Source organism: Phodopus roborovskii, unplaced genomic scaffold (genome assembly GCF_943737965.1).
Source record: "Phodopus roborovskii unplaced genomic scaffold, PHOROB, whole genome shotgun sequence".
Lineage (NCBI taxonomy): Eukaryota > Metazoa > Chordata > Mammalia > Rodentia > Cricetidae > Phodopus > Phodopus roborovskii.
Window position 1 is genome coordinate 4,842,872 of NW_026125278.1, and position 25,322 is coordinate 4,868,193.

Here is a 25,322-nt window from a genome sequence, read left to right on the forward strand (position 1 = left end):
CTACAAGAGCAGCAAGTATTCTTAACTGCAGAGCTATCTCTCCAGCCCACAAAACCATATTTTTGTGTTCACTTAGCCATGTTCTCTTTTTCTTTTATCAGTGTCCACTAATCCAGGTAAGTTTGTCATATCAGGTTTTATTTTCACTCAACACATTAGAAGAATTAGCAGTCTTCTTCCAGTAACTCAGCAAAATTGAGCTTTTTAAGTTTCCACTATTTGAATATGGATATCCATTTACTTGTTTCTCTTTTCTGAAGTAATAAATCAGTCCTAGTTGTTTATTCAAATCTGGCAAGGCAGAGTGCATAAACCCAAGCCCATATCAAGACCCTTCTTTTACTATGGTAATTTTCCTCATACATTTAAAAACAAAAAGAAACTGAAACTATTATCTATCCAATCTGAGTATTTGAGAAATAAATATGTACTGAGGTTCTATCTGCAAAGATGAATATTTTAAGGAGTTAAAAAAAAACACACACACAGTTTCTATTCATTTTGGAGGAAACACATCAGAACATCAGATTAAGGCCTACACAGGTGTGACATCCAAGGTGAATATTTAATTAAAATAAATATTTACATACTTCTGACAGCAGTTATCCGGTTAGTTAAAGAGCACTTCCTTTTTTGTCTTTTTCCTCCTCTCCCTTTTTCTCCTCCTCCTCCTCCTTTTTTCTCTCTTCTTCTACCTCCTTCCAACACAATCTTACTGTGTGTCCTGGATTCTGGATGGCCCTTACTCTCTCAGGTGCTGGGATATAATGAGGCATTACAAGCACGTGACACCAGCCTCAGCACACAAGAGTGTTTCCATCTGAGATACCAGTCTGAGAGAGAGTTTGCACACTGCACCTTCAGCTGTACCTTGGAAAGGCTGGGGTTTTGCTTTCTCCAGTGCTCAGTCACATAGTAATTGACCAGAGGTTCCTGTGAACAAGCTCTGGAGACGAGTCATTGAGCACACCACTCACCATACCGTGGGGTTTTCCTCCAGGAGGATCTGTTTGTCTGGGAGAGACTCTTAGTTCAACATATATCCCTAAGTCCTACAAGTTTTCCAGTTTCACATCAACATGTTCTAGTAAGCCATGGCGTATTTGGTTGGTCCCGTAGATTGCTATGTTAAGTTAAACACAGATATGAACAGATCAACCATTCTGATTTCACAAAACCATGGCTGCTTCTACCTCTTCTCAGAAAACAGATTACTATCCTGAGTTCTACTATTAAGACATTCCAAAACTCACATTTAAAACAGAGACATTATTCCAGTGCGTTTCTGAATACTTCCATAAAGAATATTCTCTGGGCCCTTCCAGTGGAACACCGACTAATTCAATTACATAATAAGTGTTTCTCCATGCTTCTGTCTACCCAAGCCTCTGAACCCTTCTATACGATACAGTGGGAAACCGTTGTGCTCAGCCTCATTAACTGTAGGTCACAACTGAATCTGAGCTTGACATTGCCAATTCACCAAATATTAATACTGCTCTCAGGTGCCTGTGTGTACTTATTCGTGTTTTATATACTAATTAGTTTTATTGCATAACTAAGAACAACCTATTTGAAAGTTATAGTCTAATACAGCTAAAAATATTTCCAGGTAATTTTCTATTGGATTCTCAGGTAGATGGTACCTTCAAATAATGCCAAACATCTCATATTCATTTCTTTTCTAAGCTCTATGGTACCCTTTGTGCTGCATTTAGAAGCATCAGGAATAGCAGAGGTTGTGCATCTTGTTTCTCTGTCTGAAGCATGTCCATCTTCAGTCCATCCCCCTTTCCTGGTTTCCAGAGATATTTTAGTTTTCTTCTGCTGACTCAAAAGTTATCTGTCTTTGCCTGTTGCTCCTGTGTCAGTAATAGTGAACTCAATAATAAAGCATGTATGTATTTAATGTGCGCTCTATTTATCATATCACTGTCTGCAGCTTCCCTGAAACCCAAGAGGTGGAATGGATCTCAAGTATGTTTGCTTCTGTCAGACTGTACCCTACAGCGCTTCACAGTGCCTCAAATATTGTCTTGCTTTCTGTTTGTATTCCCTTTCTTTCTAGCACTCTTAATTAAGCTATCCCAGCAACAATGTTTTCAGTATCCTTTCCAATAAGACCTTCTGACTTCGTAAGGCAGCCTGCTGAGCCCTTAAATGATGACAGACATCACTTACACACTCAGTGTTGCACTGGAGAGTCTACCAAACACAGCATGGGTCCAGCCGGGGCAGTAGCAAGAAACAAGTCATTCAGATGGTAATGAAAGAAGAGCTGTCTTTAGGTGCATATAACACAGTTATCCACGTAGAAATTCCAGAATCCATTAAAGAAATGAGCTTGGCAAGGTTGCAAGGTAGATGACCCACACCCAAAACTGAACTTACATACTCGTGTGTTGCTTAATGTCAGGATTCTGAGAAAAGCGCTGTTTGGGATCCCATCATCATGAAACATCATAGACTGTACTTACGTAAACCATAATTGTGCCCCTTACCACAGCCTGTGCTATGTGGTGTAGCCTTTGCTTCCATTTGTACACCGTGTTACAGTACTGACTGCTGTGGGCTTGATATCTTAATGTCACAGTATTAATTATGTGGCTGAACATAGATAAACATAGAGAAGTACACTGAAAACATGTACAGTAATTGTTTAAAAGGTGTCGGGGTGGGGAGCTCAATAGATAAAGCACTTTCTGTTCAAGTGTAAGGACTGAAATTCAGATTCCCCAGTATCCATGCCTATGCTATGCAAGCATGACAGTCACCTGAAATCCCAGAGGCTGAGAGACTAGCCCAGTTGACAAGTCCAATGTTCAGTTGTAAGACCCTGCCTCAATAAATAAGATGGAGAGCAATCTAGGAAGACACTCAAGGTCAACATTGTACTGTTAGGTCTACACACACAGACACATGCATACACACACAGAGACACAGTCACATGCACACACCCCACACACACAAGAACATTGCATTAGTCTAAGGCACTTAGTATGAATGAGGCTGAGTAGCTGGATGGTTGCCCTGGTGATTTAGTGAACAATTGCTAATGAACATGGAAACCCAAGCTGTGGGTCTGCTGCTGTAGAATTTACACGCAGCATGCATTGGGCTACAGTACATGGATTTTATGAAACAGTTGTATTCAATAATAAATTAATCCTAGATTATTGTAACACTTTAATGTAAATTTTTCTTAATTTTTTAACTTTTGAACTTTTATAGTAACACAGCTTAAAACACATTAAGGAGCTACATAAGAACAGTGTCTCCCTTTGTATTTTCATTGAGTAATTACTTTATACTTTTATATCTTTAATCCTTTAATAAGATGTTAAGCATTCAAAGGAGTAGCAGTGATTCATGGAAACAGGGAGACAGGACGCCAAAGCCTGCTGGCCTTAAAGATTGTCACACACAGGGAGGCTGAGATCAGGTGGGTCGTGCACTCTGGTGGAGATGCACCGGCATAGCCTGGAAATTTGGCACAGTTAACATTTACAGCACACACTGAGGAAGAGGAGGATTAGCTGGCTTGGTAGGACGTCTCTGTCGCTGCAGCTGATAGTTTCTGCATACAATGTCAGCATCCCTCTGAACCTGACATGGAGAAGGTTTTGTCATTGCCATGGGTCTGGGGCACTGGAATCCTTGACATGGCCCTGCTCATGCCAAAAAAAAATTGTCTTAGGATTCTATCTGCACCCCCACAGGAGTATTCTGCCCTGGAACTACTAAATCCAGTACACAGTTGTCAGGGGCAGTAGAGGTACAGTTGTCTGTCAGGGGCAGTAGCAGTACACTCTGAGCATGTGCAAACCCTCACCAGAAAGGCCTATCCTACAAGACTGAAGACCTGACAGAGACAAAGAACAGGGAATTAGTTGAACAACAAAGCGTGTTTGATCTGTGTCCACTTCTTAAATTACCTGGGAACTACTTTAAAAAGAGACTTCACACACACACACACACACACACACACACACGCACACGCACGCACACACACGCACGCACGCACGCACAGAGAGCTTACTGAACTTTGTAATTTAAAAAAAAAAAAGGAAACACAAATTATAATAAGTACTGCTGCAACACAACTCCCAGGGCCATGAAGTTGAGTGACATCTGGCATTGCCATTAGAAAGCAATTAAGTAGGCATCAGACCATAGCCATCACCTACTACTTTTTAACATTTTCTCAGAATATGCTGAAGTTTTGTGTATGTATACTTATGGTGCTGGGATGTTCTGAACATTAAAGCATGTTATATCAATCAAAATGAAAAACAAAGTAGCCTCACAGACTCTGCACTGCAAGCCCAATGTTGGCACGTCTTTGGAGTATTTAGGAAGATGGAGATGCTTGCCTTAAATATCGCTCCTCTCCACAAAATACTTTACATGAAATTGAGATTGCAATGCTTTTTAGGGGACATTAAATGAACTGAAATCTTCAGTAGCTGCCTTGTCATTAGCACAAGCAATGTCCAAGAGAATAGTTTCTCAAGCAAAAGTAAAGCAACTATTTTGTTGTTGTTTTGTTTCGTTTTGTTTTTTGTTTTATGAGCTATTTTGGAGGAAATAATGTCATTGCTAAATACAAGGAAGATTTCTGAAGTATTTTCAAACAAGGATAAGGACATCTTTCCACTGACCTTTTTTTAATCATGGCACCATGCTGTTCTTTGGCTTTACCTTTAAAGAATGCTGGGTTTATCCCACTTAGAAAAATATTTATCCTAGGGTTTATAGAATTATGCAACTGCCTGGTTTTCCTAAACAATGTTCTTTCTTTCTTTTCTTTTTTAGTTCTGATGTGGCCACAGATTTAAGAATTCCTGGCATGGTCACCCTGCAGTTTCAGTGTTTTTCAAGGTCATGTGACCATAGCCGAGGAATAGTACTGGGGAGGCTCAAGTTGCCTTTGTGAATTTCCCTTTGCTCAGATGAGTGTTCTGAGGCCAGACAGTTGAGCACATCTGCGGCAAATGAGTCTACCATGCTGTTTTCATTGAGTTGGGCTTCTGTACAAACACAGTACCTCAATCATTTAGGAAAAAAGAAAAAAAAACTTTTCCTTGAAAAAATCGTAAATCCATTTGTCACCAACATCAGGGCTTACCAGACCTTTTTTATTATTACTTTTCTTGCTATACCAATAAAACTGGTTTTTGGAAAGGAAGAAATGAGATGAAACTAACAACTTATTTTAGAATAAATCAAGGCCCTTTCAAGCTTGCCTTTGCCATTCACCAGGTGAATCTGTGCTTAGTGTCGTCTTAGAAGAACACTGAGAATCTTGCGTTTCTCTTTTGTGGCTTGTACCCTGACAATGTAGAAAAGGAAAGGACACTTCAGCAGTGACCCCAACCACTTGGGAGCCTAGGTTCTGAGCACCCACAGCCATGCTGCCCATCTGGTCATCTGTAACCTGTGACCCAGTCACACTCAAGAGACTTTTGTTCCTGAGAGGATTCCGTTCTGGCTTTAAGTGGTTTAGAAAGACATACTTGTGGTGGACAAGTCTACACTGAACAAATGCTGTCAAGGCCTCGCTATGAAAGGCTGATTATCCAGTTAGGGCTTGATCTCATTATAACTTTCTCCCTCTTTTGCTATGGCTGCTGTCATTGGGCAGATTTCCTGCTCATTAGGATCTCTTCCAGGACACAGTTCAGATTGTGTGGCAGCTTATTAGTAGCAAAGTGAAAGATTTGCAGATGGATAGAACTTTCCTCGTTGAATCTTCAGTGAACCCCACCCTGTCAGATACAGCTCATACTCATGGAGTGGCGTTCCTTTGGCCTCTGTTTATTTTGCGGAGCCAACATTCTACCCTGCTCTTTATGAGTACTGCTCATTTCAAGCATAATAACAGCTAACTTACCAGTGTTTGCTGGGTGTTGGTTGTATATTAAGTTATTTAGCCCCATGAGGTCAATGTAGCTACCTCAGTTTATCAAGAGGAAGCTAAAACTCAGAAAGACTAAAAACTTGCCCAAGATCACACATCATGGGAACCAGAATTAAAAATCAGAAAAGCAGGTTCAACACCCTGTTCTTCACAATGATGCTCCACTCTTTCACACATGCCTAATTCTTAGCTAACCCCCCACCCAGAGTCTCCGTATTTCCCAGGCCATTTAATTCTCTCTGCTTAGAAATCTCTTCCTCATTTCCATTTAGCTTTATGATGAATATTTTCTTAACCTTTCAGGACTCAATCCAAATTTAATATAACTTTAAAATAGGCTCTTGTCTGCTTACAGCTTCAGTACATTCTGGGTGATTTTAGATGACAATTGTTTACATTGCTTTCTCTCGGAAAACCAATAAGCTCTCGTATAGCAGGTCTTGTGTTTTATTCTTCTTTGGATGCCTGGCACCTTGTACATTATCAGGCTCATACGAGAAGCCACATGAATCATTGAGAAATGTTCTTCATGTGGTACCTATGACTTGTATTAGCTAATTAACATCCTAAACAGCACACATTAAATGACTATATCAATACCTAATTCATATTTTTTACTGTGATCAATGAAATATTGCATGTAAAGGACCTAACACATTATCTGAGCTTATTGAGTCAATTTTGTCTCTATCTAGTAATAAATGCAAGTGCTTATTCTAACATACTTTAGAACACAAATATTTGTTCAGTGCCTGGTATGACTAAGGAGTTACAGAATATAATAGAGTGAATAAAAGCTGGCCTCATGGAATGTTCATGAAATAGCAAGGAAGTGCAGCACTTGATCTCCAACAAAAGTCACAATTTATGGATCAATGTAATGGTTGGATACTAGACTATCACTAAGTAAATAGGTGGAACAGATAGTTTCAAATCTTGTTTAGTGCAAGGAAAGCAATAGTTATGTGACAAAGCATCATGGGAGAGGTAGGTTGCATATGAAGTTTAGTAGGGAAGCCTCCCTGAGAAGGTTACAATGAGCCTGACTGAGATAAGACAACTCAGGCATGAAAAGGAGCCAAAATGAAAATGCTCATAGTCAGAAAAGAGTTTGGCCTGTTGGCAGAACTCCTGGAGGATGGAGTGAGGTACCCCGGCATGACATTAGTTACCTTTGATCTAGGAAGATACACATTGATTTCTTCAGAGCAGTGAGACATAAGACATGTGTAAGACACGTGAGTCCTCTTCCAGTCCCTGGTAACCCTGTCCTTGTATGTTGAGACCTAAGCAAAGGGGGTTTCACACAGTCCCCTGTACTCTAGTGGCGTGTTTAGGTTTTCCAGGATTAAGAAACTATTGTTTAAATGAAAAACACTGTCCACGTGTTTCAAGATGAAGAAGCTATCATTTGTTCTAGTTAAAATACGTAAGCAATGCCTCTGAGGTACAACAGCACAATGCTGGTGTTTGTTGCATCTGAGTGGGAAGTTAGTGTCATAGACTTAGAAGAAGACACAAATCAAGCACCATGATCCTTCTTAAGGCATGCCTCAATTTACTCTCAGTCCCTAAGCTTTAATATGTTTAGATGTTTGAAACTACTTTCCAACTTTAGCATACAGCTAATTCATACATTTTACTCCAGCTCTTGGCCATGTTGCTGTTGAGTGTAATCTAGGACAGTGTTATAAATGTGGCATAATTTATGTATGCTGTAGCCTTACATATAACTACCCATAATTATCAGCCTAAATATTTTAAAAAAGCCACTTCTTTCCTAGGAGGAATATATTTAGTAAATCAAATAAAATGAGGTTGTTCTCTTCAATCAGAAGTTGTTTTAACTGTTCCAGTAGAGGGGGGTACCATGTTTTATTTATGGCTCTTAGGTTTGCTGGCTTTAAAAGAAAAAAAAACACCTTATGTTGCCTAAAATAAAAAGAAACTTAACTTTTGTACTAAAGAAAGCAAAATTTTTATGGTCTCTTCTTACATACTAAGTGTATGAACATAACCCTATGTCTATAAATGCTGTGTAGCAATATAGAGTGCAAAAAAAAGAGGAAAAAGAATTTCCCAGAAATTTCAAAGAAATGTCAAATAATATGAAGTTCGATGTCATTAAGGTTTTTTTTCTATTTGACTGAAAAATCAATGGCATTATCATCATTAAAATTTATAATTCACTCAATGTGAAGACATTAGCCTCTGGGCTGAGCCTCTTTCTAATGTGTGTTTCTGTCACAGATTTCACAGATTTTACTTACCACTGATTTCTCAAGATAGCTTGTTGAATACTGGGGAGAGTTAGACTGTTAAGCAAGGATCAAAGGGAGCGGCTGAGAGAGAGAGGTCATCTCTTCGCTCTCATCTATTATTATAAACACCTGGGTTCCAAAATCTGTTTCTTGTCATTGTGTACAGGGAAGCTGCCTTTTTTTTTTTTTTTTTTTTTTTTTTTTTTTCATTCCTGGGTCTTTCCATTCCCTTCAGAAAAGAAGACAAAGTATTTCTTTCTTCCACAGGACAGAGGTCGAAGTGAAAGCAACCCCCTCTTCCTTACCTGCTGTAAACTGAGAACAATAGAGGCATGGTGATACCTGCCTCTGATGCATAGGGGGTGTGCAGAGGAGAAAAGCCCCCACTGTGTGATGCTTTCCTTGTCTTTACTCATCCAAACCCAAGGCCTTTCTCAGCAGAGTCTCTGGCGTCCCTCACTTTCTGTTCTCCAGGAGGGCTCACAGCTGGTTTCCGTAGGGAGACAGCCTTTGTGTGAAAATAATAGAGCTCCCTAGCATGACACACCATATACTCTTTCTGTCATATTTTTGTCATTGTAGTACTGTTTAGTCATGAAAATGATAATAAATTGACTAAAGGATATTTTGTAGAGTTGTAGGTAAATTTTTATAGTTTATACATGAGTGTGCTCCCATATTAATTTTCTAAGACTCGGGTAAGCTATTCATTGATTTCAGCATCCCTTATCAAAATGAATAATTACTATGTTTTTTGTTTATAAAACTTCCCTGTATTACTTTACCCCTTTACTCAATAGTTTGAAACAAATCATCCTCTGTAAGCCACTGGAGGGAATGCCTGGAATTAGCATCTGTTTCTCTTGAAAGCAAAATTAATCATCCATCTGTGTATCCCTAATAAAAAATGTTTGTTCTTTGCTTGTCTGAAAGACTCTTAGAACTTTGTACAGAACACTCTGCTACCATCCTCAAATTTCTCTCTAAGAAACCAACATGAATGGTAAATGACTTGTAGTGTATTCATTAGGCTGTGCTGAACGTCTGATAGCTCAAGTAAAATTAACTTTCCGTGCAGCCTTAACGAAGTTTCTCATGACGACATTTTTTTTGCAAATGTTTTACAAATTATTTGTTGACCTCAGAGCTGCTCAATGGTGTCTAGGTGTCCGTGTCCCATGTCTTAGCAGAAGAGTATATGTTTTTTACACTAGAAAAATAATGACCTTTAAAATTACTTAGAACTATGATGAAAGTGAAGCAACACTATTTTGGAATTGTGGGACATTGAGAAGCCTACATCTAGCACACTACCCATAAGGAATGTCTCCCTATGGCATCTTGGGAAAGGTAGCTCACAAGCTGAAAGATAACCATTAATTTTTACAATTATTATACCAATAATTGTATTTGCACAATAACTTTTTATCCAAGTTTAACTATAGGGTTACTTTGTGGGTCAAAGAACATTTGCTTTGTTTTGTTTTTTTTTTTCTTCCTTACATGCCTTTCCTTCTGTCTTTTATACCTGACATTTTAAGAATGCTATAAGACATTAGGTCTTCTAGCTGTTGAGTTTTTCCCCAGTGGGAGAAGATGCTTTGCATTAGAATTTTGATGTTTCTTGGTTGGTTGTTGGATAGATGGATGATTGGTTTGTTGTGTGGATGGGAGTCTGGATAGTTGGGTGTATTGGGTGCTGTATTATTGCTGGTTTGTTCTGAGTCTCACTGTATTGTCCATGTTTGACCTCACAGTCAGTTTATAGCCCAAGCTGGTCTTAAACTCATGACCCTCCTACCTCATTGTCCTAAATTCTAGGATTACTTGCATATGCCACCATGTCCAGTTTAAATTTCACTTTTAAAACATCCCATTCCTATAAAGTTGTATTCCTATCAGAGGTATGGCCATTGACAACACCTAAGTCTTCTTTGGTCATTTTTGAAATTTTCCTGAAGTCTTAGGTGCCTCTTATATATAGGATGTTCCTTCATTTGCATGGATGAACTCTAAATAGAACAGTCTCATCCCCCTTGTAATTCTCGTGATCCATAGAGAAAACCTTTCCAAAACTGTAGGCTTGCAGACTATATTAAATCAATCTAAAACATATAGAAGGAAGTAAAGGAAAATAAATAGGACAGACTAATACATTTGGGATAATGTGCTTGAATATGTAAGAAGTACAATGATCTCTCCTCAATACATAGATACACAGACGATAGATCCATAGATGCATATGCAGACACATATATAAATAGTAGATATATCTATCTCTTCACTTTCTACTCTTTTCCCCCTGCCTTCTCTACCATTCCTATCTTTCGTCTGTCCTTCTCCCCTCCTCTTTTCCTCCCTTTATAAGGGTTTTGTACTTGTAGTGGTTCCTCAAAAACACTTAGATCCACTAATATAAAGAAATGATGGGAGATAGAGTAGTAAACGTAGATAAGGACAAAAAGTCTTCAAAGTCTAGCCAAGGAATATGAACTTATGTCCTGTAGCTATCTGCCTTTAATCACTTGGCATAGTTTATTAATACTTACATCTGAGTCTTTTGTGGTCATAGAAATCTACCTAGAAAGGGTATCTAAGAATATAGTTAGGTACTATATGTAGTTAGGAATATAGTGATGGCTCAGCAGTTAAGGGTGGTTGCTGTACTTGCTGCTCTTGCAAAGGAGCAGAGTTCATTTCTTAGTATCCACATCTAGAAGCTCACAACACTCTGCAACTCCAGCTCCACAGCACTGAACCCACCTCTCACCTCCATAGCCACCGACACATGTGTGTGCATACTTACATGCAGAGAGACACATAAACGCAAATTTTAAATATACATAATAGATAATATATTGACTTTTTACAGTATGTAAAAGTATAATAGTTGCTGGGCAGTGGTGACACACCGTTAATCCCAGCACTCTGGAGGCAGAGGCAGGTGGATCTCTGAGTTTGAGGCCAGCCTGGGCTACAGAAAGTGCTAGGACAGCCAGGGCCACACAGAGAAGCGCTGTCTTGAAAACACCACAAGAAGTTTAAGATGTGAAGCTTCTTGAAAGTAAGAGTCATATCTCATCTATGTGCATATTCCCTAGAAGGCTTCCTGTGTTGTCGTCCTCACAATTGTTACTTTAAAAAGTCCCTATTGAGTGCATGGGAGAATCAGGGTTTAGCGTCCCAGGGACACAGACAGTGGCATGCTCCTTCCAGAGGAGAGCTTAGATTTAGTAAGACTGAGTAGAAAAGGAAGGACATTGGGAGTTTGCATAGGACTGTATGACAAAATAAATGTTATGCATTCTTATTCATTCGTACTTTTAACGTGTATTAATTGAGTATAATTCTTTTGTAATAAGGTCCACTAATAAAAAAGATGGAGAAAGCAAATTACTCTTTGGAGAGACAACATTTAACTCAATAGTTAGTCCCCTATTGGCAGCTTTTTGCTTGACTGTTAAACTGCCCTGTTAGGATTCTGCATATTTTACATACTCAGTATATGAAAGTTCTTTTCACAGTGATAGGAACTTCTCAGTACAGCAATTTATGAGCATATGATCTTAATTGAACATATTCAGTGCGTGGAAGGAATTTGTAGAATTCTATTGGATTTTTCCCTTGATAGCTGTTTTTCAAAATGCCATTATATTGTAGCTTAGTCATTTCCAATTGAAGATCCTGCAGAAATTCCTCAACTGTACAGTCAAGTGGGTTGGGAAACACAAAATCTTCTTCCATCTCTGTCTAAAATATGCACCTGAAACCCAACTCAGATAATCTGGCAGTTGCCTCACAGTAGTCTTAATTGTGACAGTACAGACAATGTACAATTCTTCTAGCGTTACTTGTGATCAGCTGTTGAAATTACGTGTGTCCATGCAAAAGTGACATTGTCCTTTGTTATTTTGAGGTTTATTAACTAATAAGCATTGTAAAGCCTAATTGTTTTTGCTTGTTTGTTTGGTTGGTTGGTTGGTTTTGATTTTTTGTTTTTGGTTTTATTTTTTGAGATGGGGTCTTAAGTATTCCAGACTATCCTCAAACTCAACTTGTCATCAAGGATGACCTTAAACTCCCAATCTTTCTCTACATCCTTAGCATCAACACCAGGTTTATGTAGTGCTGGGCATTGGGCATGAGGTTGTGTACTAGGCAACCACTCTACCCACTGAGATAAATTCCATGGCATTCCTTTCTTTATCTGACTTTCTTTATTTTGGACATATTCAGATGTATTTACTGGCCTTTTATATGGAGGGGTGTTTCTCTCATTTAGAAAAGTTTCCGTCTCTGTCTCAAAATACATAGACAAAGCTATACTTATCCCAAACCATCAAACATTGTGTAATTGTATGTCAAGGTATCCCATCACAGGTTTTGATTAAAAATTTTATACAACCAAAGAAGATTAAATTCACAAATTCCAATGGAATTCACTGTTGCCACACAGGTTGGATAATCTATATATTAAATTCAAATATTTTCCTCAGATCACCTGTTGGCAACAACTGCAATGAATATTGATAGGTTTAAACATCAGGCTTTCCCAAGCTTTGAATTTTGTCCAGTAGATTGTTTCTTATCACATCTATCAGTTTTGTTGCTTCTTGGAATATTCTAATTCAGGTTGTGCTGATCTGTTTGTCCTTAACTTCCTTGATGATAGTCTTCCTGGCAGTCACCTGTAGTTTTTCCATGCAAATTAACTTTTCCATCATTTCAATCTCATCTCTGATTCCTCAAATGAACATCTTCTCAAATATTACAATCTTCCGCTAACCTACCAAGAGCAAGGAAACTAGTTTAAAAGCATTTATTATATTCTCAAAAAGTTGATTCTATTACAATGTCAACATTTCAAGCAATACCCTCACCAAAAGGATAAGCAATATTGAACAAGAGTTTTTTGCCGTATGTTGTAATCAGTCACCACAAACAAGGTTAATTCTTTGCTGAGCTCACAACTGAAAACTTAATTTTAGTTCAGTGTCCTTTAAAAAGTGTGTGTGTGTGTGTGTGTGTGTGTGAATTCTGATATGATAAGACACTCCTTTTTAAACTTTCTAACTTCCTATCTCTTGCATTTATGTAAAGTTGAAGTACGTCTTTGGTCTTATGTTGCTGGAATGTATCATCTGTATTTTAGTTACAGATGTGGTTTCAGTCCATAACAAACACAAGAGTTTGTTGTCTAATGAGACAACAAAATAGTCCACATTCCACTCTGCCTATAAATTGTGATATTCAAGGTCCACCTTTCTTATTTTGACATGGTAGATATGTTCCACCAATGAAAGACATGAAATAAAAAGTCACAGGAAGGCCATGTATGTTCCGTTTGAAACATGGCCCTACTGCAGCATGCTGTACAACAAACAGGAATGCTGCCATCACTGTCACCATCATAGCTACTCATCTCCGCTGCAGCACAATTGAAGCCAGAGCCAATACACTGGAGAATGGACGCGGCTGTATCCTAATAAAACTTTATTCGTAGTCAACCAGATCTCATATACTCTTCCATTTTTAAATTATTATTATTTTCATTTTCTCATCATTTAAAATGTTAAAAACAATGCTTGTGTTACAATTTATATAAGAACAGGTGAATACTGGCATTGACTTGTAAGCCGTAGTGGTCAACCCTGATTCAGGATTTGATTTTAGGAATTTAATATTTGCTTGCTTAATTTCATTTTTAAAACTCTTTTCACTGGATTTTTTAGAATCGTGTAATTGAGGAACGGAGAATTCCTTGTTATAGTTGCCATGCACAGCAGAGTATACCTCCTTAAGTTAGATTGCAGCAAAGCATTCTGTACACCCTGCTTGTGTAAATCAAGAGGAACTTGGTATTGCCTTGGAGTCTCCATTTTAAAAACCCAAGATCATATTAACTATAGTTAGATATGTCACGTGAGTGGTGGGCCTCCCAATCTATCCTTTGTTTCATTCCTGTGGGAAAACATACTTCCAAGCATGGGCGCCACATCAGCAGCAGCCCCTCTATATTTATCTACCCTCCACATTGACAGTCTCAAAATGCCCTAACTTCCATTTCTTGTCTATGTTATCCAGGGTGTCACAGGCAGCCCAGGAAGGACAGGACTGACGGGATCCCCAGGTCCTCGGGGAGGAAAGGGCTCATCAGGGCCTCCAGGGAGCCCTGGTGTTCCAGGACCAAAGGTACTTTTTCATCCTGTGTGTCAGCTAGGACAAGCCACCTGTCCATCCTGCACACCCTGTCTAGATCACGGCTGAGCATCTTTTAATAAAATCTGGCTGATAGGAAAACCTACCCGTGTCTATTTCCCGCGGTAGCCAACTGGCATGCTGTTGGGGATAACTCACTAACAAAGAACCAGAAGTGTTTCCAAAATGCTTTTTTTTTTTTTTTTTTTTTTTTTTTTTTTAACTTGTTTCTAGTTCTCCTCTTCTCTGTCATCTGCCTTTTACAGGTAGAGAAAGGGAATTTACTTCTAGATGCAGACTTTCTCAAACACATTTTCATTCCTCTAAAGCCAAATATAACCATTCAATAAACCTGAAAATAGAGCCAACCATCCTTCAGTTTGGTAGAACTGAAATGATAATCATGGTAAAAAAAAAAAAAAAAAAAAAAAAAAAAACAGAGTCTGTCCCTCAGGTAACTGCTCTCTTTCTGCTGTCGTCATCTTTGGAAGACGGGGACAACAGAGCAAGCTGATCACTTAAGTACAAAACATGTTCTACCTCACATAACACTTCCTACACACCACAAGGTCTCCTCTTCTTTCCACATGTGTACCTACCCCGATCCCTGGGATTTTCCTGTCTTATGTCTATACTTCTTGTTTGTTATAATAAAAGTTTACTCGTGGGAAATGGTGGAGAGGAAGAAGATGATTAACATCCCCAATGCTTTGTACTATTCTAAAAATGGATATTTGTATTTCACTAACATTTCTATAGGTTCTGAGGTCAAAAATCAGCTGTCTTTGTTTGTTCTGTAGGGTGAACAAGGGCTATCTGGTCAACCTGGAATTCCAGGTAAAAGAGGACAGCGAGGAGCACAAGGTGACCAAGGACTACATGGAGAGCCTGGTCTGAAAGGGCAGCCTGTATGTGTCAGCTCTGAGATCACCAAGTACTGATTCCACAGATCAGGCCACCTCTGTACAGTAACAATTTTCCTGTCTTCTTGCCTTGCAGGGAGAACACGGTGATCAAGGTTTGACAGGTTTCCAAGGATTCCCAGGCCCCAGAGTATGTGTGTATATGTTCTGGTAGTCTTATGTGCATCTCGGGAGGTGGGGGGAGAAGTGTTGAAATGAAATAATCAAATTTAGTCTATGATCTGAACGTTTCTTTAATCTTTAAAATCTTTTTTGGTACACCCATGTGTTTGAGTTTTGGAAATGCTAATTTCAAAGCCCCTGTAACTGCTGAACTTGATAAGGCAGGAAGATTATAGTTCAAGGCAAGCCTGGGATATATGAGACCTTACATGAAAAGATAAATGAATAAAGCTTAAAATAAGCACTTGCCACACAAGACTTGGGTTCTGATACCCAGAAACCATATCAAAGCTAGTCATGGTAGCTCAGCCTTCTTCCGTCCCAGCAACCATTGTGAGCAGATGGGAGGCAGATAAGGGAACTGTGTGCTAGCCAGCTAGCATAGCTAAAGCAGCGAGAGACCCTGTCACCAACACAGTGTATGATGATGCTGACGATGCCTGCTCTCTAACCCTCCAACTCCCCACACATGTTCTCTGCCTCTCTCCCCGCCACCAGTCTACCTACCTGTCTGTCTGTCTGTCTGTCTGTCTATCATCTGTCTCACATACACGTGATAAAACAAAATTTCTTTAATCATATGCCGCATCAATTTTCTTATATGATTGTCTTTTGTTCCCATTTTAAGAAGTATTTTTAAAAACTTTCTAGATTGGTATGAGACTCTTCATGTGTAAGATATCTGTAAATGGCTAAAGTGGGCTTCCTGTTTTTCACTGTATCTCTAGGGTCCAGAAGGGGATGCTGGTATTGTTGGAATTACAGGCCCTAAAGGTCCTACTGGGCAGAGAGTAAGTATAGAGTCATCCTGTCACCCAAGACCTCTGCTTCTTTGCTTATTGTAGGACTTTAAATTGAGACACTTCATATTAATAAGTTAATAAAGTGATTTTCAAGGCAGAAACTCAGAACAACCCATGCAAGCTCCATCCTTCTACATCTCATTAGTTAGTTTAAGCAAAATACCATAATAGAGCACCCACACTTCTCAGTTCTTATTTTAAAAATCATCAGAATAGCTGTGGAGAAAGGGCAAGATGTCTGTTAACACATCATCGAAAACATAAAGCGGTTTTGTGCCATGCACATTTATTCAGCCAGCGCCTAAACGCCACCCACCTGAGAAGGCTAGCCTCTCTTTAGAGCTTTAGAACTCTTTAGAACATACTTAGCAGCTCTTTCCCCAAAGCTGACTTTTTTTTTTCCTGCTCAGGATCAGGCATCCCAGGAGAGTGACGAAAGTTGCAGAAAGAGTCCCAAAAAGCAAAGGCTAGCAGATGTCATTTAGCGTTTTAGTGCTGAGAGCTGCAGAATGTACAGGATGTAAGTGAGCCAGGCTCGGCCCTGGCCACCGTTACTTATGCTTTGTTACAGTTTTTATTAATCACGCAGTCATAATGAGGAATGGCCTATAAAACGGCAATGAAACAAAACAACCGTTTCTAAACTGCAGATGGCGGTTTGGTTGTCGTCATAGCAACTCCAAGGTCTCAACAGCTGCCAGGGCGGGGTAGACAGGAGAGGGAGGAAGGAGAGAAACAGCAGGAAAGACCCCTGAAGAGCTTTCCTGACCCCAGCTGCTGCCTTGCTCAAAGTAGTGAATGAGAGCAGACTCTCAAACCTCTACACCCTCCCTAACTCCATCCATAAATTATTTTCAATAAAAGCAAGGGCAGCATTGCTGTGGGGATTGTTCACTTGAAGACCTGCCTCAACAGTTCTCCAGGTGTCAGTTTGATTTTTCTCACCGTTTCTAAGGAACCAAGTGGATGCTGTTACAGAAAGTGTAATTTCTGCACAAGTGTGGTATGTACAAGTAGACGGCTGAAAAATAAATGTTGCTTCTGTGGCCCGGTCAGAGTCCGACAGCAGTCCTCAGCAGTGTCCCTCTAAGTGTTGAGGCTTTGGATTGGCAGGGACTGAAGCCATCATCAGTTACTTTTGATGCCTCACTAACAGTAAAGTTCGGGTTAAGAGCTCACCACTACATTCATAAACAAGAGGCAGAATAAGAGAGTGCCTGGGACACACCTGTGTAGGACACAAGTAAAATGTCCCGACACGTTAGTACGGGGCGGGTCGGTACTAGTGTTTCAGGCTGTGTCCCTTATGTCATTTAATTCCAATTAAATTTTTATGAGCGGTGCTTTGCAGCTGGGGAACCAAGTCTCTGGAAAATGTTTCCCAGACCATGGTATGCATGCGAGGAAGAATTTGCTCCCTGTCTGAGTGGTCAAACCACATGCTACAGGGCTGTTCACCATAGCTGCAGCATCAGAGTGGACAGTGGGTAGTAATGGTCTGTTTCCCCCTCCAAAATTCAGAAGTGTCTGATGACTAAGTAAGAGTACTCACACTAGGAAAATCAGCATTTTATTGCACTCCATTCCAAAAGCACACTGACACAGATAAATGATACCTACCATTAAAATCATAGTGTGATGTTTTTGAACATTTATGTAAATAACTGCTAATGCTTCTGGTCTGTTTTCCTCTAGTGCCAGCCTATACCTTCCTATTCTTTTCACAAATTATTATTTAGGAGAGTTACGTCATAATTAGACTAAAGTTTCCTCGACAGCCATTGAGTCTAGAGCAGTGGTTCTCAACCTGTGGGTCGCAACCTTTTTAGCAGCCTTCCACCTCTGAAAATATTTACATTACGTTCATAACAGTGGCAAAATCACAGGTGTGAAGTAGTAGTAGCAAAATAATTTTAGGGTTGAGGTCACCACAACCTGAGGGACTGTGTTAAAGGGTCACAGCGTTAGGCAGATTGAGAACCGCTGCTCTAGAGGCTGCACTGAATTAAAATAAGCTTCTTGGTTCAATTATAGATCTTTGACACTTGCATACTATGTTTACAGATTGTCTCTTGAAGTTTGTTATGTTTAAAAAGTGATCCCAACTCCTTTAGTCTATCAGGCAATTTCTCTGTTCGCAGGTCCATTCAGTACTAGAGCTGTCAGACAACAGGCCACACTACCTTAGATTTAAATTGACAGTATTTCTTTTACCTCTTCGTGTTCTGAAAAAAAAAAAAAAAAGAGGAAACTGTTATGTATTTATCATTGCATATTCCCTATTTCCCTACCAACTATGAACCAGAAAGAGAAATTTGCTATCAGTGGAATTTGATAGGGAGAAAAAAAACACAAAATGAGTATTTTATATTCATCAAAAATAGCAGTAATGGTCACGTGAGATTCCATCTGGGCCTGCCCTGTGCCATGCTTCCCAGAACTGGGGCACCTGACCCTTCAACATCTGTACATACGCTCCTGACCCTTCAACATCTGTACATACGCTCGTTTAAAATGTGTTCGTTTTTCTAGTACCCTGCATAAAGCAACTTCATTTGTTATGGCACACTCACTCCACATAGAAAATACATCCTTGGACTTCTCACCATGTGACATTCTAGTTTTGAATTGCACTGGTTAGAAATAACGATTTATAGCTCCCTTAGTGGGAAACTATAGCAATGTAGGCATTTGTATCAATTGTTAATTGTATAATTGTCAAAACAACTGTAATTTATGCTAATATGATGTATTACAACGAAAACCACTTAGCGATAGCTATTTTACCATAGCACAAATTTTCTAGATTTTCTTTTTCACTTATTTGAAGAGTGAGGCTTTTTCTTAGAGACTGACGGCTTTCTCTACCCCACAGGGAAGCACTGGCCCTCTCGGCAGAGAAGGTATAATAGGCCCAACAGGCAAAACTGTAAGTTTGTTACAACATAGCCCTTTTATTCTGTCCTTGTTACTAACCATGGTTTAAAATTCATAATTCTCAAAAACTCCGTAAAGAATCAGTCTCTGTATTTTTGAAACGAAGATTAAAAAAAGAAGGCACTCATTTTCTTCTGGAAGGCAAATCTTAAGGGTCATAGAGTAATAGAAGGTTTCAGTGGTGGAGGCATGTCCAGCTTGAGAAAAGACTAGTGGATTGAGCCAGGGAGAGCGGTAAGCATGGAAGCAGCCACTAAAGCTATGAGACTGGGGGCAGTTCCAAAGGAAAGGACTCGGGAAGCTAAATGAGTTCTGATGGCCAGGGTTTGAGTCTTTAGAAGCACCCACTGTAAACAGTGAGCAAGGAAACCAGAATGGCGCAAGGTTAAACCGGGCGGTCTCAAGGGAGGGGTGATGGCCACGCTCTCCCAGGGCAGGTCACACTGAAAGACGGCTGTGGAAATGCAATGGTAACTTTTCAGAAACTCCTTCTGTGTCCCCTACAGCTTTCGCCTCGCTTCATTTCCCGTGACAGCATCTCTCCAATTGTTAGAAGCAGGCATTATTTCCTTCACTAGATAAAGTTTAGGGGCCCATCCAGTTAGTGGAGGTAAAGGAACCAGTGAGCTCCGCAGCTGATGTCTCCACCCATCCCCTCTGTGTCTGGAGCGCACATAGCACATACAGTCGTCTCATTGCCAGCGCTGTAAGCAATTTGTCTGTAAAGCAACTGTGAGATGACGCAGTGACTGAAACAGTGTGGTGGGCCCTATTGCAGAACTGATAACTTGTACACAAAGGGGCAAATCGAGACCAGAAAAAAAAAAAAAAGTCAAGATTCATTGCCTTGGAAGAAGCCATATTTTAAAGCATTTGAATGTGTTATGTGTAAACATTTAAAACTGAAAATGGAACATTTCAACTGTGATGGAGAGCTCTTATCTTTGATAAATTTAGAGAATTCACCACTAAAGTTACTGGAGCTTATTCAAAAGAAATAAAGTGTGTAACTCATTCTCTTGGCTTCCAACATCTGCTACTCAGGGCTCCATAAAACTGTAGGTGGGGAGAGTTCTCATAGTCCAGTGGGTGGTTCTTCAGCACACGCTGTTCTGATTAAGGATTGTTCTCCTCTGTAAAAAAAAAAAAAAAAAATGTGAAATATTATTGGTCAAGGAAAATGTGATAAAGAAATGTCCCGATTAAAATATCTCACTGTGTTTTGTTTATACAATAGTTGTGAAAGGTCATTATGATATTCACCAAGCACATCAAATTTCTTCTCAAATTGTTGCCATATTCTGTTTCTTTCCATTCCAAGAAGAAAAGTCCATTGTAAGAAATAATCATCTGAAAGTCACACACAAATATTGTGAGGGCAAACAGGTTGGGGTAGAAGCAAGGACGGCTTTCTCTTCCAAATGGAAACGATGAGAGTGCAAGATTATTGTAACAGAGTGCATGGTAGGAAAAAAGAAAACAGCCGCTCAGTGTGACAGGAAGAGGGCGAATTAGATATGTGAGCATACCGTGATTTAATCATTGCAAAAGGGTGATGCAGGCAGTGGGACCACTCAGCCAAACCGGCTCGCAGTAAGGATGAAGGACTTCGGATGTGTTAGCTTTTTAATTTAGACACGTACAAGTGCTCAGAATCACCCTCAAGTGTTAGGGACTTCTGAGTAATTGGCTAGCATTTGGGCACATGGCTACTCCTACACTGGTGGCAGGAAAGGAAGATGGGATTATTTGGGAACCATTAGTGTTGAAAAGACTTTGTCATCCCATTTCACCATTTAAAAAACAAAACAGATAAAGTTAATGTGAAAAACAGAACAGAAAACTTAAATAATAATAATAATAATAATTTAGACTCCTGGGAGCTCCACTGCCAGACCCCTGTCCCCGAAAAGTCTTCAGTTCCTTTTCTAGACCTGAGTGTTCACTCGGTGTCCAGACATTAGGTAGGGGAGAGTTAATGCCAGTTCCAGCTGCAGTGGGAACTCCGGGCTTCTCAGGGTTTGAGTGACAACACCTGAGACCTGGTCAGTGTCAGCCAGAGTTAAATGTGTGAGTTGTTAGTTTATGGTGTCTGTAGCATGAGCATGCAGAATCCAGCATCTGCTCTCCTGGCCGTGGGGGCTGGGAATTGAACTAGTATTAGTGCAGCACCTCTCCAATCCCCAGGCTCAGCTTTTAATCCTAATGTTTAAAGTCATTTTCCATCCGAATGTTCAGTTGCTAATCGTGGGTTGGCACATTAAAGATCAATAAAGTATTGTTCTCTTGGGGGAAAAAATCATCTAGAAAGCTAAGGTGTAGCTACAAGTTGGGGAGATCTTCTAAATGAGACGAGAGAAGTCTAAAATCTTTAAAACAAACAAAAAAAACACACACACATACTTTAAAATTGAATTCTTAGATTTGATATGGAAAAATTATTCTCCAAAATGTTTTTAAAAAGCTAGTGTGGTGCAGCTAAAAGCTTGCCATGTGAGCCTGATAGCATGAGTTCGGTCCCCAGGTCCCACAGTGGAAGAAAAGAACTCACTCGTGGGGGTAGTCCTCTGAATTCACATGTGACCCACATACACCGCAATAAATAAAGCTGAAAGGGGAGCAGAAAGTGAAAATCAAAGAGGAGAAAGAGGTTGCTTTAGAAACAAGGATTTTGAAAGCTTAGAGAAACCAAAGACTGGAACCAAGAACCTGGAAGAATTTCCTTTCCAAATTCTCCCCGAGTAACAGTCCTGTTGCCCCAGACTCACTGCACGGTGGAGCTTGAGTGGTGAGCAGAGCTTAAGCCTCCAGCATGGGTTGCTTTGTTTTTATTTTGTGGGGAGCTTGTCGTTGCTCAGGAAATGTATACTGCATGCGAATTTGCAGATCTTCCTAGAGGTGAGACAGGAACATTAAAATGCCTCGTCTCTGAGGGTAGCCGCTGCTGCGCCAGACGCACAAGGCCCACAGCACTCGGCTACCATCTTTTTCCCTCTCTTTCAGGGACCCAGAGGTGAAAAAGGCTTCAGAGGTGAAACTGTAAGTTTAACTGAATGATGAAATCTGCGATCGCAGCAGCCCCTATCTCTGGGAGATAATCCCCAGGAATCAAAGACTGTTTTAGATCCGCTCCCTGTCGTGCCTCTGATATTTGTGGGCTTAAAATCAAATTATAGTTGTCAAGAAGTAGAAATAACCTATATGGTACATTCCAATGGGGTCTGATAAGCCTTGAATGTGTTTAAGGACCTGCCAATCAAATTCTTCCCAGATCGCTGTGTACAGTAGAGCGTTTGCCTGGCCGGGCATGAAAGAGACAAGTGTTCTCCAGTACCCGGGAAAACCCTGCCAGGTCTCATTAGGCACACATACTATATCCAGCTGGCGAGGGATGTTACAAGGGAATCAAGGCATTAGCTTGTTGATGCTATTTTGAGATAGACTCTCGCTGTGTTGTCCAGGCTAGCTTCAGATTTTTACTCCTCCTATCTCTTCTTCCTGAGGGCAGGGATGGCAGACATCCATTTTCTTTTTTTAAAAGTTCTTGTTATGTGGATGTTCCATATACAAAGTGGTGATGTGAGTTGTATGTATAGATAGTAAAAGGTTACCAACACTAAGCAAATGAGTACATCCACCACTTGACACAAGCACCGTTGTCTGGTTGGGTTTTGCCACAAGAGCGATTCATGCTGACCAGATGGTGGTTGACTAGATGGCATCCCCCAAGAGGAGGCAGCAGGTATAGGGTGAAATGACTATGCTAGTTAGCTGAGAGGGGAACACAAGAGTGTAGATGCTTTCCCAATAGACAATAATATAACAGGAAGCTAGAACATGTGCTTGTAGGAAGTCTAATCTCCCGGGTGAGTAGAAACGGGAATTAAAACACAAGGGTTTTCCCATAGCTTTGGTGTTGTATGCCTGGCTTATCCTAAGTATGGTGATACATCGTAAGCTTCCGTGAGATCAAGAAACCTCAAGAGCCTATGGCGACCTCATAATGCAGCAATGTTATAAACATCGTGAAAACAAATGACTTGCTCTGACAGGCTGAAAACTCAATGACTGTAACGTTAGACTTCTGATAGAAAGATGGCATCCAGAGTAAACAAGTTAGTGACAGGACAGGCCATCCCTTTCGAAATGAAACTTAGACAGAGCTGAAGCCTCTTACGTTGCTCAAGGGTCCAACAGCCAGGCCCTAGAAGGTCCTGTGAAGACCAGGTGAGGTCGCCATGATGGCTAGACCCCGCAACCTGATGGCTTCCCTCTCCTATTCTTTCTACAGCCTCCTCACTTCCTGATTCTTGTTCCTGGCACTTCTATACTGTACTTTTAAAGCCCTCGGCTTCTATTCCTCTTGACATTTCTAGTTAAGGGCCATTTGCATAGGTTGGAGTATTGGGGACACCCTGTCCCCACCTCTGGAAGAAAACTCAGTTCAATGCCTGTCACCCGAAACTTAATTCCTTTTCTCAGAGGCCTCTTATCACAAAGCCTTTTCCTGACAAGCCTATTACATTAGTTTACTTCACATCGTGTGACTAAAGTGTGTGACAGAAACAACTTAGGATGAGGAAATTTGATTTAATGACAGTTTCCGAGTGCCCAGTCCACGACGGCTTGACCCCACATAGGTGAGCAGAGCATCATGCCGGCAGGATTATGTGATGGAGGATGGCTCCCATGTTCACATCATGTCAGACAGGAGACAGAGCTGGAAATCTGAGCACCTTTCTGGTCTTCTCCTTTTATCTCTTTTATCCCACTGGCCCTAACCCCTCTGATTGGTCAATCATCTCTGAAACAGATGTGCCCAGAGTTGTGCCTCAAACTCATGAGTGACAGTAAAGACCCACCATCACACCTCTGTGCAAAGGCATTGCCCTCACCTTCCTGAAACCAAGTCCCATGCTGCCTGCCAAATGACATTTGGTCTCTCGATCAGTATGCCTGCCTCCTCACTAGAGCACAAATGCCATAGAACATGCTTTTGACTTTGGTTTTGTTTTAATGTTTATTTTCAGGATGGGACCCCAGTCCCTGGCAGCATCTGTCTTATAGTTGCCACTCAATAGGTAGTGAAATATTTATATTCTTGGTTTTGTGAAGACAGGGTCTCTCTGTGTTGCTCTGGCTGTCCCACTATAGATCAGGCTGTCCTCTAACTCTGCCTCCTGAGTGCTGGGACTAGAGGTGTTTACCACCTCCATCTGGCAGGTAGTGAATTTTAAATGAATGGTAAACATGAGTGACCATGGAGAATAAATTGAAATGACTTAATTTTTAAGTATTCTGTTTCTGTGATCAGCACCCTGAGAATGGGCTCCAAGAAGACATTGCACACATTTAATGCCAACTTTGATATCACTATCTGACACTACTACCACCTACTACCTTTGGTAGCATGCACGCCGTGGTCAATAGCCCCTCATCCATAATGAGAACACAATAAACACCAACTAAAGGAGCAGAATACTGGGCTGGACTTCAGTCTGAGACAACAGTAACTCATCTGATGTAACAACGAGTCCAGCACAAGGTGCTTGTACAAGCTCCTCTCATGCAAGGCTGACCAGCCACCTCCTGGAGTCACCGGACTAACACTCTTGCTCTGACTGGAATTAGTGGGGATGCATTTAAGTTCCTGCCAGCTCTTGGAAGTGTGATACGTCATACGTGGAAAATAAGTAAACACCCTACAAAAGCGATAACGAAGGCATACAACACAAAATCGAGCTCAGTTTCCACCTCTGTCCCTGACCCTGCCTGCCTGTATCACCGTCCTGTCACCCCAGCTCTGAGCACCTTTTCATTGGGCTTACTTTTCCCCTGCTGCAACCCATTCTCCACACACGGGCCGCGGGGATGTAGTGAGGGTATGAACCAGATTGCGTGACTTTCCCTGACACTTGACTCAGAAGAAGATCTGAACCCCTCCCCTTGATAGGGAAGCCCTGTCTGATTGTTTCCCCTCCGGTCTTGAGATACTACGGTGCGGTCCCTGCCCGTGTCTCTCTCCTCCTTCTGTTCTGGAGACTATGTCTTCCTGTCACCCAGGAGCCCTTCTCCTGCTATCACAGTATCCCCATCACTGCTCGGGGAACACCGTGGA

At 40.6% G+C, this 25,322-nt stretch overlaps 1 protein-coding gene across 1 annotated transcript in view; it reads left to right on the forward strand.

The window, feature by feature from the left end:
* The window catches only part of Col24a1 (collagen type XXIV alpha 1 chain), a 259,948-nt gene that overhangs the window by 204,296 nt on the left and 30,330 nt on the right, over positions 1-25,322 (forward strand). The window contains exons 49-54 of the mRNA XM_051194789.1: positions 14,266-14,373; positions 15,180-15,287; positions 15,379-15,432; positions 16,193-16,255; positions 19,143-19,196; positions 22,208-22,243. Coding sequence (XP_051050746.1) covers positions 14,266-14,373; positions 15,180-15,287; positions 15,379-15,432; positions 16,193-16,255; positions 19,143-19,196; positions 22,208-22,243 — 423 coding nt within the window. The remainder of the gene's footprint in view (positions 1-14,265; positions 14,374-15,179; positions 15,288-15,378; positions 15,433-16,192; positions 16,256-19,142; positions 19,197-22,207; positions 22,244-25,322) is intronic.